This window comes from Eriocheir sinensis, chromosome 59 (genome assembly GCF_024679095.1).
Source record: "Eriocheir sinensis breed Jianghai 21 chromosome 59, ASM2467909v1, whole genome shotgun sequence".
NCBI classification, from domain to species: domain Eukaryota; kingdom Metazoa; phylum Arthropoda; class Malacostraca; order Decapoda; family Varunidae; genus Eriocheir; species Eriocheir sinensis.
In genome coordinates this window covers 102,501-115,000 of record NC_066567.1, presented here as the reverse complement: position 1 = coordinate 115,000, position 12,500 = coordinate 102,501, and the positions used below count along the sequence as shown (strand labels likewise).

Here is a 12,500-nt window from a genome sequence, read left to right as displayed (position 1 = left end):
CTGAGGCTGTTTCTGCAAGGGTGGAGCTCACTTCTGAAGGGACAAAAGACGTACACAACTTAAAACACGTACACACACACGCACATGAACGGATAGGGAGCTTGAGAGGGCTAACAAAAACGTACATAACTTAAAACACATACACAAACACACGCATGCACATGCACGCACACAGGGAGCTTGAGAGGGGGAGCATGTCAATCAGAAACGTACATAACTCAAAGCTACACGCACATACACGTACACAGGGGCTAAAATTGGTGCACATGAGCTAAAAAAAAAAACTTAAAATCGCGCAGAAAAAATTGTCACATGAAAAATTTGATGCTGAAGGAAATTAATGTAGAGAATTAAACGACGTTAACTTAAGGGTCAAATGCATTAAAACAAACAAACAAACAAACAAACACACAGTGGTAATATGACACTAATGGATTGGTTAAGTTAGTCATAGAGATGCAGAACACACAAACGCACGCACAAACAGTAACTTGAGGAACTGAGTAAGGGACACACACACACACACACACACACACACACATTAATTTCTTTCCTCTCTCTCTTTTCCTCTCTTTCTTTCTCTCTCTCATCCACTTTCTCCCTCACTCATCCACTCATCCACTCATCCACTCACCCGCTGGAGTTGTCGTCATCCGAGTAATCCACTTCGGGGTTGGCAGGTGGGCGGTGACTTCCCGTTCCACTTTCGTTGCTGAATCCACTATCATCGCTGGAGTGGAAGGAGCAGCTGCCACTCCCTCTCTTGTGGAGGCGGGAGACATGGGACGAGGAGGAGGTGGAGGAGGAGGTGCAGGAGGTGGATGCTGGCGTCGTGTAGGAGCGAGTCGACGTTGAAAGTGGAGGACCAGGGTTCGAAATCGTGATCGCAGTGGAGGAGGAGGAGGTGGAGGAAGTGGAGGGTTTGTGGGTACCGTGGAAACTTGGGGACTTCTTCAACGTCGGGGCGGGAACTTTTGGCTGGTGTTGGTGGTAGTGGTGTTGAGGGTGCTGATGGTGGTTGAAGAGGACGGTGTTGTTGGTGGTGGTGGAGGAGGAGGAGGAGGCGGAGCGGAGGGTGTCCAAGGAGGAGGAGGAGACTAGGTGTTGTGGCGGTGGTGGTTGGGAAGTGGAGGTAGAACGAAGATAGGACTGGTGGTGGAGTTGTTGTTGTTGGTGGAGTTGAGCTGGTGGTGGAAGGGCCGCGGCAGAAGTGGAGGTGGAACTGGCATGGGTGGTGGAGGTGGTGGGACTTGCGGCTCGGAACTGTGGAGGTGGAACAAAAAGTGATGATGATGAAAAAAGTGGAGATAAAAAATGTGGTCATGAAAAAAGTAATGAAAAAACAAATACAAAAACAAGAAAAAGTAACACACACACACACACACACACACACACACACACACACACACACACACACACACACGTATATTACCTGTACAACTCCAGCGCTGGCCGATCTATGCTTTTGATGACCTCGCGGGGGGCGGTGAGGAGGAGGGTGGTGGAGGGCGGCGGAGGAGGAGGAGGTGGAGGAGGAGGAGGCGAGGGGGGCGTGGAGAGGGGGGGCGTGGAGGGGGGGGCCTGAATTCTCCGCCCCCCTGTACTCAATGTTAGCGGGGAGGGAGGAAGGGCCGGGGCAGGATGGGTCTCCTACGCTACTGCGGGCCCGTGTGTGTTGAAGACTCAGGAACCTACGGAGGAGGAGGAGGAGGAGGAGGAAAAGGAGGAGGAGGAGGAGGAGGAGGAGGAGGAGGCAGGAAGAAGATAAGAATGCAAGGAAGGGAGGAAGAGGCAGTAAAGAAGGGAGGGAGAGGAGGAAGAGGAAGAAGCAGAAAGGAAAGAGTAGACAGAAGAGGAAAGGAAGAAGAAGAGGAGGAGGAGGAGGAGGAGAAGGCAGGAAGAAGACAATAATGCAAGGAAGGGAGGAAGAGACAGCAAAAAGGAAGGAAGAGGAGGAAGAGGAGGAAGAGATTGAAGAGGAGGAAGCAGAAGGGAAAGAGGAGACAGAAGAGGAAAGGAAGAAGAGGAGGAGGAGGAGGAGGAGGAGGATGCAGAGAGGAAATAATGAGAGAGAGGAAGGAAGAGGATAAAGAGAAGATATAGAAGGGAAGGAAAAAGAGGAGGAGGAGGAGGAGGAGGAGGAGGAGGAAGAGAAGGGCAGAGAAACGAAGGGAAGGGAAGGGAAAGGGAAGGGAAGGGAACGGAACGGAAGGGAAGGGAAGGGAAAGGAGAGAAGGGAAGGGAAAGGAGAGAAGGGAAGGGAAGGGAAGGGAAGGGAAGGGAAAGGAAGGGAAGGGAAGGGAAAGGAAAGGAAGGGAGGAAGGGAAGGAAGGGAAGGACGGAACGGAAGGAAGGGAAGGAAGGAGAGAAGGAAGGAAGGAAGGAAGGAAAGGAGGGAAGGAAAGGAAGGGAAGGGAATGGAAGTGAAGGGAAGAGAAAGGAAGGAAGGAAGGAAAGAAGGAAGGAAGGGAAGGGAAAGGAAGAGAAGGGAAGGGAAGGGAAAGGAAAGGAAGCAAAGGGAAGTGAAAAGGAAGGGCAGGGAAGGGAAGGGAAGGGAAGGGAAGGGAATACAAAAGATGGCAAGAATTAGCAATACAATCACAACAACAAAATCAACAACAACACAAAATACCTTAAGACTACTACTACAGCAACACTACAACACTATCCCTACAATACCTTACCCCGCAACACTACAGCACAACAAACTAGCCCCGCCCCTTACGTAGAACACTAGGGAACACGCGGCAACACTATAAAAAATCCCCTTCCGCTACATTACAGAAAAACATGTGATTTCTTACCTATATAAAGACTAATTAGATAGATAGATAGATTGAGAGATAGACACAAATACACACACACACAGATATAGGCTCCTTCCTTCCCATACACACACACACACACACACACACACACACACACATAGATATACGCTCCTCCCTTCCCATATACACACACACACACACACACACACACACACACACACACACATAGATATAGGCTCCTTCCTTCCCATATACACACATAAAGATATAGGCTTCTCCATTCACACACACACACACACACACACACACACACACACACACACACTCGCGCACTCACTCACCCCAGGGCAGAATCGTCCTCCTCTTGAAGCAGCTCCGTATAGGCCACAGGGAACCATCCACACCTCTGGGTTCTCAGGTTTTCCCCGTACTGCCAACCCTTGTTCTTCTCCCCTGGGAAGTAAGAGCCACGGGTGATGATTTACATAGATTGAGGCGGGGTTTATATAGATACCCAGGCCCTTTAGTGATGCAGAGAGAGAGGAGGAAGAGGAGGCAGAAGAGGAGGAGGAGGAAGAGATGGGAAGAGAACCGAAGGATAGGAGTCTGTAAAAAGAGAGAGAGAGAGAGAGAGAGAGAGAGAGAGAGAGAGAGAGAGAGAGAGAGAGAGAGAGAGAGAGAGAGAGAGAGAGAGAGAGAGAGAGAGAGAGAGAGAGAGAGAGAGAGAGAGAAATAAAAAGAGAGAAATAAAAAGAGAAAGAGAGACAGAAAGAAAGAAAGAGAGAGAGAAAGAGAAAACACCACAATCACCACCACCACCACCACCACCACCACAACCACCACTACCACCACCACCACCACCGCCATCAACCAACCTATGAGGGCTATCAGGTCCATTTCAGTGAAGGAGAGTTGGTTGTCGCCGCTTGGTAGATAAGGGTAGAGCGCTCTGGCCATGGCCCGCCGACCCACGTCCTCAGGGATGGCCATGGACCGACGAAGGACAGTGTGGTCAGCTGTTGAGGAGGAGGAGGAGGAGGAGGAGGAGGAGGAGGAGGAAGAGGGGATTAGTTTAAGTACATTTTCTTTAATAGTTTCGTATCTTCATTATTTACTTCTCTCTCTCTCTCTCTCTCTCTCTCTCTCTCTCTCTCTCGCCTTCCTTTATCTCCCTCTCTTCCTCCCTTTCATCTCTTCCTTTCCTCCAAATCATCTCCCTTTCTCTCTCCTTTCCTCCCTGTCACCCTCCTTTCTCTCTCCCTCCCTTCCTTCCTCTCCACTTTTCTGATCTCCCTTTCCTCGCCAAGTCCCTCCTCCCACCCTCTCTCCCTCCCTCCACCTCAATACCCACGCGTGAATCTGTTGTGGTCAAGGTTGAACTCCGATCGGGCACGCGTCAAGGGTCTGGACGGCGGTTCCTCGTCGGCCGTGCTCAGGTCCAGGCAGGAGGCGTCCATCGAGCGAGCCTTCCGGACCTGCGAGCTGATAGACATTGCGTCCTCCTCAAGGCAGAGCGGGGTGGAGTAGATGCCTTCGTCCTGAGGGAGTGGGAGAGGAGTGAGTGGAGGGAGTCTTGAGAGGGAGTCTGAGGGATGGAAAGGGAAGGAAAGGAAGGGAAAGGGGCCGAGTTTGAGGTTTTACAGGACAGAGAGGCGTGGAGTAAATAGATGTCTTCCTCCTGAGGGAGTAGGAGAAGGGAGTGAGTCTTAGGGAGTCTCAGAAGGGAGTCTGAGGGATGGAAAGGGAAGGAAAGGGATGGAGTTTGAGGTTTTACAGGACAGAGAGGCGTGGGGTAGATGCCTTCGTCCTGAGGGAGTGGGAGAAGGGAGTGAGTCTTAGGGAGTCTTGGGAGGGAGTTTAAGTTAAGGAGAGGGAACTACAGGAAGACAAGGAGACTCAACCCACAATACAAGGCTCAAACTCCCTTACCCATAACCAAACAGAGTGCACAAGGTCAGAACACACTAAGGCCCATAACATAAGGCTCTCACGCCCTTACCCTTGGCCTGGCGGAGGGGAGCATGGCCAGGAGTCGTTCAGGAAGGGCCTCGCGAGTCTTGGCCACGTCCTGCCAGTTGTCGAGGGCGTGGGTGAGCAGGGAGGACCCGCGGCTGTGGTAGGCGAGGTAGTGCTTGGCGAGGGAACACTGGCGCTCAAGGATAAACCCGTACCGCCGTCTCTCTTGCGTCACGGCCTGGAAGCGATTGAGAACTTGACGAAGGGAGAACTTGAGGATATAATAACTTGAGGAAACGATTGAGAACTTGACAAAGGGAGAACTTAAGGATATAAAAACTTAAGGTTCTTAAAACTTGAGAACTGCAAGACTGGTTAAGAAGGAGGATTGGGAAGAGGAGAGAAACGAGAAAGAGAAGGATAGAGAGAGAGAGAGAGAGAGAGAGAGAGAGAGAGAGAGAGAGAGAGAGAGAGAGAGAGAGAGAGAGAGAGAGAGAGAGAGAGAGAGAGTAATTACATCTCTTACCTGTATTTTTTTTTTCGCCTTTCGTAACACACACACACACACACACACACACACACACACACACACACGAAAGGCTTCCCTGAGAAATAAAAATACTTACACACATAACTTATACACACACACACACACACACACACACACACCAACAACAACAACAATAACAATAATAATAATAGTAATAATAATAATAATAATAGTAATAATAATAATAATAATAATAATAATAATAATAATAATAATAATAATAATAATAATAATAATAATAATAATAATAATAATAATAATAATAATAATAATAATAATAATAATAATAATAATAATAATAGGCCTACTTACATTCTGAAGGCTCGACTCAACAAATCCTTCCAATTTAAGTCTTTCCTCCTCGACGGCTTGATATTGCTAAGGAAGAAAAAAAAATTACATAGCTATTACACAGATAGATAGATAGATAGATAGTTAGATAGATAGATGCATAGACAGATAGATAGATAGATAGATAGAGAAAAAAAGATGGAAAAATGAAGAAAAAAGGAGGAAGATGATGAAATATGAGAGAGAGAGAGAGAGAGAGAGAGAGAGAGAGAGAGTAAGTGGATGAGACATACTTGCAGGTAAGGAGATGAAAATAACGGCTTCTTCTTGCCCTTGACTCTCTCTCTCTCTCTCTCTCTCTCATAATTGTCATTTCCAGTCATTCAGTGTTACCAATCTCTCTCTCTCTCTCTCTCTCTCTCTCTCTCTCTCTCATATTGTCATTTCCAGTCATTCAGTGTTACCAATATCACGCTCTCTCTCTGGTCTAGTCTCTCATATGGCTCTCTCTCTCCAGGGCATGGTTCGAATATCAGCTCTCTCTCTCTCTCTCTCTCTCTCTCTCTCTCTCTCTCTCTCTCTCTCATCCTCTTTTTTTCTCTCTTCTAATTGTTTAATATTTCTGAATCAACTACCTTTTTTGCCATGTTTTCTCTCTCTTTTCTTTCTCTCCTTTCTCTCCCTTCTCCTCCTCCCTCCCTCTCTCCCTTTCCTTACCTCATTTCAATCACCCAAAATTTCTGGTGCGAATATATATTTTTTTCTTCATCGTTTCTCTTCTCTCTATCTCTCTTTCTCCCTTCTTCCCCCCTTTCTCCCCTTTCTCTCCCTTTTCTCTCCCTCCCTTTCCTCACCTCATTTCAATCACCCAATATTTCTGATGCTAATGTTTTTTTTTTTTCATCCTTTCTTTCTCTCCCTCTCTCTCCTCCCTTCCTCCCTCTTTCTCCCTTTTCTCTCCCTCCCTTTCCTTACCTCATTTCAATCACCCAATATTTCTGATGCTAATGTGTGTTTTTTTTCATCCTTTCTTTCTCTCCCTCTCTCTCTCCTCCCTTCCTCCCTCTATCATCTTTATCTCCCTCCTTTCTCTCCCTTCCCTCCCTTCCCTCACCTTGATCTCCTTGTCCATGGCTCCCTTTTTGGCTTTGTGTTTTTTTCATCCTTTCTTTCTCTCCCTCTCCCTCTCCTCCCTCCCTCCCTCTATCATCTTTATCTCCCTTCCTTCCCTCCCTTCCCTCACCTTAATCTCCTTGTCCATGGCTCCCTTGTTGGCCCTGTTCTTCTTCTTGTGTTTCTTGAGGTGCGACGCCGCCTTCGTGTACGTCTCCAGCTTGGTCTTGTGGGTGGACACGAACTTCTTCTGCTCGGCCTGCTCGTGGGAGGAGGAGGAGGAGGAGGAGGAGGAGGAGGAGGAGGAGGAGGAAGAGGAGCAAGAGGAGAAGGAGGAGGAGGAGGAGGAATAGGAGGAGCAGGAGGAGGAGGAGGAGGAGGAAGATTAGGAAGAGGAGCAAGAGGAGGAGGAGGAAGAGGAGGAGAAGAAGAAGGAGGAGGAGGAGGAGGAGGTGGAGAAGGAGGAGAAAAGAACAAACATGATTAAAACGTGATCAAAACAAAACAAATAAAATGATAAGAAAAAATAACAGACGCAGAAATAAACAAGTAAGAAACATAGGTAAGAAAAAACTAAAAATAAATATTGCAATTACTAGATTAAGCCATGAAAAGGAGGGAGGCGGTGGCTGAGTGGCTAGTGTGCGGGTGCTGTGTCTTGGAGGACGTGGGTTGGAGTCCCGCCTGCCGCCATAAGCTGACAGTGTTAAGTCACCGCCGAGTGGCCCAAGACAACCCACGTGCTGCCCTGGTGACCGGCTGTTAACCTATCAACTCTCTCTCGAGGATGAAGTGGAGGTCCGGGGGGCAGCATGAGCCAAGCAAGAATGGCGCCACTATAAACACTTGCCTGCGCCACTAATAACGGAATGGGGCCGCCTAACAGGACCTATATGTCATTAAAGTCTACCAGCGTCATAGACCACACGTAAAATAAAATACCACTGCAGTTATGACAAGAAAGAACTCTACCATTACTACTACTACTACTACTACTACTGTTATTACTACTTCTACATACACCACCTGAGGCTCACAAGCGCTATAGGGCACACATAAAATAAGATACCACTACAATTATTACGAGAAACAGCTCTACCATTACTACTACTACTACTACTACTACTACTACTACTACTACTACTACTACTACTACTACTACTACTACTACTACTACTACTACTACTACTACTACTACACGCTCCACCTGAGGCTCACTAATCAATGGCCTTACCTGCAGAACCTTTGTGTCCTTGTCCAGGTTGGTCTCCAGAGGGACGAGGAGGTCCACGTAGAACGCCTTCAGCTGAGGGAGGAGAAAAAGAAGTAAGAGAATCTTGATTAACTTATATAGATAGATAGATAGATAGAGATAGATAGATAGATAAAGAGAGAGAGAAAAAGAAGAAAAGAGAGGGAGAGAAGGAAGGAGAGAAAAGTAGAGGAGAGAAGGAAACAGGGAGATGGAAGAGAGATGGAAAAATATAGATAGACAGATAGATAGATAGATAGATACATAGATAGATGGGTAGAGAGAGAGAGAGCTAAAGATGAAGAGAGAGAGAGAGAGAGAGAGAGAGAGAGAGAGAGAGAGAGAGAGAGAGAGAGAGAGAGAGAGAGAGAGAGAGAGAGAGAGAGAAGGAGGGAAAAGTAGAGTATAGAAGGAAACAGGGAGAAGAACAGAGATGAATAAATATAGATAGATAGATAGATAAATAGATAGATAGACAAAAAAAACTTACAATATTCATCTGCTGTGACTGGACTTCCTTATAGACATCGACCATCTGCATGAGACACATCCCTGCGAAGACACAAGAGGCACACGTTAGCGCACCACGACAGTCACTATAAATAAAATCCGACCGCTCCACTATACAACGGGGCCGGGCTGTCTAGGAGACCCCTCAGGACACCCCCTAAAAAAACACATTGTCTTTGTTGTTGTAGGAGTTTGTGTAGTAATAGTAAAGGAGGGGGTGGTTGAGTGGTTAGTGTAAGGCCGCCGCGGTGTTCTGGGGGGACCCAAGTTCGAATCCCGCCCACTAACCAACAAACTAACTAACTAACATTATGAAACCAGGCCATGACACAGTAACCTACCCTCACGCACACACACACACACACACACACACACACATACACATCTAAGACGAACACTAATGATAATAATAGCAATAATAATAATAATAACAATAATAATAGTAATAGTCTCACTAATAACTATAATTAGAGAGATGCCAGTAATGTAACCTGTACTTAGGAGCAGACCACATCCAGCATCATTAGAGAGAGAGGGAGGGAGAGACGCAGCATCCAACAGGTGGTCAGAAGATGCTTAGGTGGAGGAATGGAGAGAAAGGAGGAGAGAGAGAGAGAGAGAGAGAGAGAGAGAGAGAGAGAGAGAGAGAGAGAGAGAGAGAGAGAGAGAGAGAGAGAGAGAGAGAAACAAACAATAGAAATATGCCAAAAATGAAAACCAGTGAAACAAAAAAAGAGGGAGAGAAAGGAGAGAAAGAGGAGGAAAGAAGGGAGAGAAAGAGGAGGTAAGGAGGGGGAGGTATTATAGAGGGGAGGGAGGAGGGAGGCGGGAGGGAGAGGGGAGGTAATTTGGTCATCTGTGTCACCAGGTAATTATTATCTAGGTGAGGTGAAGCTTGACGGGCTTACCTGTAATTCTCTCTCTCTCTCTGATGAACCTACCGACATAACAAGATTTACTTCGCTTTGCTCTTTTTTTTAATTTCTTTCTCTCTCAAATTTTAAAACCATTTCTAGTGTCTATATTTTTAGAGTTTTTTTTTTCTCTCTCTCTCTCTCTCTCTCTCTCTACTACTACTACTACTACTACTACTACTACTACTACTACAATTACAAGCACTAACATTCACACAAATTTTCGTTTCAAGTTACATACGAATTCCAGATCTTACATTCACTACTACTACTACTACTACTACTACTACTACTACTACTACTACTACTACTACTACTACTACTACTACTACTACTACTACTACTACTACTACTATTATTACAAGCACTAACATTCACACAAATTTTCGTTTCAAGTTACATACGAATTCCAGATCTTACATTCACTACTACTACTACTACTACTACTGTTACCACTACTACAACAACAACTACTACTACTACTACTACTACTACTACTACTACTACTACTACTACTACAAGCAATAATATTCACAAAACTTTCGTTACAAGTTATATACGAATTCCAGATCTTACATTCACTACTACTACTACTATTACTACTACTACTACCACCACTACTGTTACCACTACTACTACTACTACTACTACTACTACTACTACTACACTTACCCACGTCAGAAGAACCACCCCACGTCCCCTGTTGAGAGTGTCTTGCAACCTTGGTGAGCGCATCGAGGTAGATCTTGCTTGCCGACATCGCCCCTGAGGAAGAGGAGAGAGAGAGAGAGGTGAGAGAGAGAAGAGAGAGAGAGAGAGAGAGAGAGAGAGAGAGAGAGAGAGAGAGAGAGAGAGAGAGAGAGAGAGAGAGAGAGAGAGAGAGAGAGAGAGAGAGATTTAGTAAGAAAGGGATATGGTGATGCAGGTTACAACTTTTGATATTATTCTCTCTCTCTCTCTCTCTCTCTCTCTCTCTCTCTCTCTCTCTCTCTCTCTCTCGCCACCCTTCAAATTGCTCCCCAGCCAAACATTAATTTTCTCTATCTCCCTCTCTCTCTCTCTCTGTTTATGACTTCCTTTATTTCTCTCTCGGTGTGTGTATCCCTTCCCTTCCGCAATGCAACTCACTCTCTCTCTCTCTCTCTCTCTCTCTCTCTCAGTGTATCTCTCTCTCGTCTAGAGAGAGAGAGAGAGAGAGAGAGAGAGAGAGAGAGAGAGAGAGAGAGAGAGAGAGAGAGAGAGAGAGAGAGAGAGAGAGAGACCACAAATTAGTCTTAGTGATCTCCTCCTCCTCCTCCTCCTCCTCCTCTCTAAACAAAAGGCGTAGGTAGTCAATGACGCAAAAACTAGTATCAGAGAGAGAGAGAGAGAGAGAGAGAGAGAGAGAGAGAGAGAGAAACTGGACCGGTGGGAACAAAATTTTCTCCTTGCAATAAAGAGAGAGAGAGAGAGAGAGAGAGAGAGAGAGAGAGAGAGAGAGAGAGAGAGAGAGAGAGAGAGAGAGAGAGAGAGAGAGAGACATTCCTTCCTCTCTTTCCGCCATACACACATAATACGTGTATGTGTGTGTGTGTGTGTGTGTGTGTGTGTGTAACAAGATTTGGAGGAGTTTGGAAAATGCTGTCGTCTGCGTAACGGAAGAGGAGGAGGAGGAGGAGGAGGAAGAGGAGGAGGTGGAGATGAAGAAAAAAAGATGGTAATAAATGGCAAAAAAATGAGGGAAAGGAGGAGGAGGAGGAGGAGGAGGAGGAGGAGGAAGAGGAAGGAAAGAAGGAAGACTTATTGATAAATGGATGAAGTAGAAGAAGACGGAGAAGAAGAAGATTCCAGAAGAAGAAGAAGAAGAAGAAGAAAAGAAGAAGAAGAAGAAGATTGCAGAAGAAGAATGTGTCAATGATGAATGGACAAGAATGAGAGGAGGAGGAGGAGGAGGAGGAGGAATCCGAAGAAAGTACGAGAAAGTATATGATCTCTCTCTCTCTCTCTCTCTCTCTCTCTCTCTCTCTCTCTCTCTCTCTCTCTCTCACACACACACACACACACACACACACACACACACACACACACACGGGCAGTGACCCACATTTGACCCAAGGAAGGAAGGAGAAAAGAAAGTGTGTGTGTGTGTGTGTGTGTGTGTGTGTGTGTGTGTGTGTGTGGGCGTCTCTCAGAGGTATTTAACGGAAAGAAAGAAATATGTCTCTCTCTCTCTCTCTCTCTCTCTCTCTCTCTCTCTCTAATAATCACAAGCACACACAAGGTAATGGAAGGAGTTTACTTGTGTGTGTGTGTGTGTGTGTGTGTGTGTGTGTGTGTGTGTAGCTATGTACGTTTCTCATCCATTTACGTACATGAATTAAGCCTTACTGTGTGTGCGTATTTATATGTGTGTGTGTGTGTGTTGCTATGTACGTGTCTCATTCATTTACGTACATGAATTAAACCTTACTGTGTGTGCGTATTTATATGTGCGTGTGTGTGTATGTGCGTTTATGTGTATATATGTGTGTGTGTGTGTGTGTGTGTGTGTGTGTGTGTCTAGCTATGTACGTTTCTCATCCATTTACGTGCGTGAATTAAGCCTTTCTGTGTGTGCGTATTTATATATGTGCGTGTGTATGTGTGTGTGTGTGTCTGTGTGTGTTGCTATGTACGTGTGTCATTCATTTACGTACATGTACTGCGTGTGCGTATTTATGTGTGTGTGTGTGTGTGTGTGTGTGTGTGTGTGTGTGTGTGTGTGTGTGTGTGTGTGTGTGTGTGTGTGTGTGTGTGTGTGTGTGTGTGTGTGTGTGTGCAAGTTTCAAATCCTGCTCTCCCTCCGGCTCTCGTAGGAAGAAAGTGGGCAGGAAGAGGAGGAGGAAGAGGAGGAAGAGGAGGAGGAGGAGGAGGGAAGGATAGATACCCAGCAGATCCTTACTTTCCCTCCACTTCCACTCTCTCTCTCTCTCTCTCTCTCTCTCTCTCTCTCTCTCTCTCTCTTTTTTGTTCTCTCTCTTTCTAATCTCCTCCCTCCATCTTTCCTCTTCTTTCTGCTCCTCCTCCTCCTCCTCCTCCTTCCGATTCCCATCCTCTTTATCATATATATCAATGACCTGTGGAGATGCCCTCACAAAGACCAATGTCTTTAATGTTGACAAATGCAA

At 46.1% G+C, this 12,500-nt stretch overlaps 1 protein-coding gene across 1 annotated transcript in view; it reads right to left on the bottom strand.

The window, feature by feature from the left end:
- Nucleotides 1–12,500, bottom strand: part of LOC126985207 (mucin-5AC-like) — a 28,293-nt gene that overhangs the window by 2,239 nt on the left and 13,554 nt on the right. The window contains exons 3-14 of the mRNA XM_050839782.1: nucleotides 10,027–10,119; nucleotides 8,421–8,482; nucleotides 7,913–7,984; nucleotides 6,809–6,937; nucleotides 5,587–5,652; nucleotides 4,768–4,962; nucleotides 4,120–4,306; nucleotides 3,644–3,784; nucleotides 3,110–3,221; nucleotides 1,433–1,691; nucleotides 635–1,263; nucleotides 1–33 (exon numbers count right to left, since the gene is read on the bottom strand). The exon at nucleotides 1–33 is cut by the window's left edge and continues 2,239 nt beyond it. Coding sequence (XP_050695739.1) covers nucleotides 1–33; nucleotides 635–1,263; nucleotides 1,433–1,691; nucleotides 3,110–3,221; nucleotides 3,644–3,784; nucleotides 4,120–4,306; nucleotides 4,768–4,962; nucleotides 5,587–5,652; nucleotides 6,809–6,937; nucleotides 7,913–7,984; nucleotides 8,421–8,482; nucleotides 10,027–10,119 — 1,978 coding nt within the window. The remainder of the gene's footprint in view (nucleotides 34–634; nucleotides 1,264–1,432; nucleotides 1,692–3,109; nucleotides 3,222–3,643; nucleotides 3,785–4,119; nucleotides 4,307–4,767; nucleotides 4,963–5,586; nucleotides 5,653–6,808; nucleotides 6,938–7,912; nucleotides 7,985–8,420; nucleotides 8,483–10,026; nucleotides 10,120–12,500) is intronic.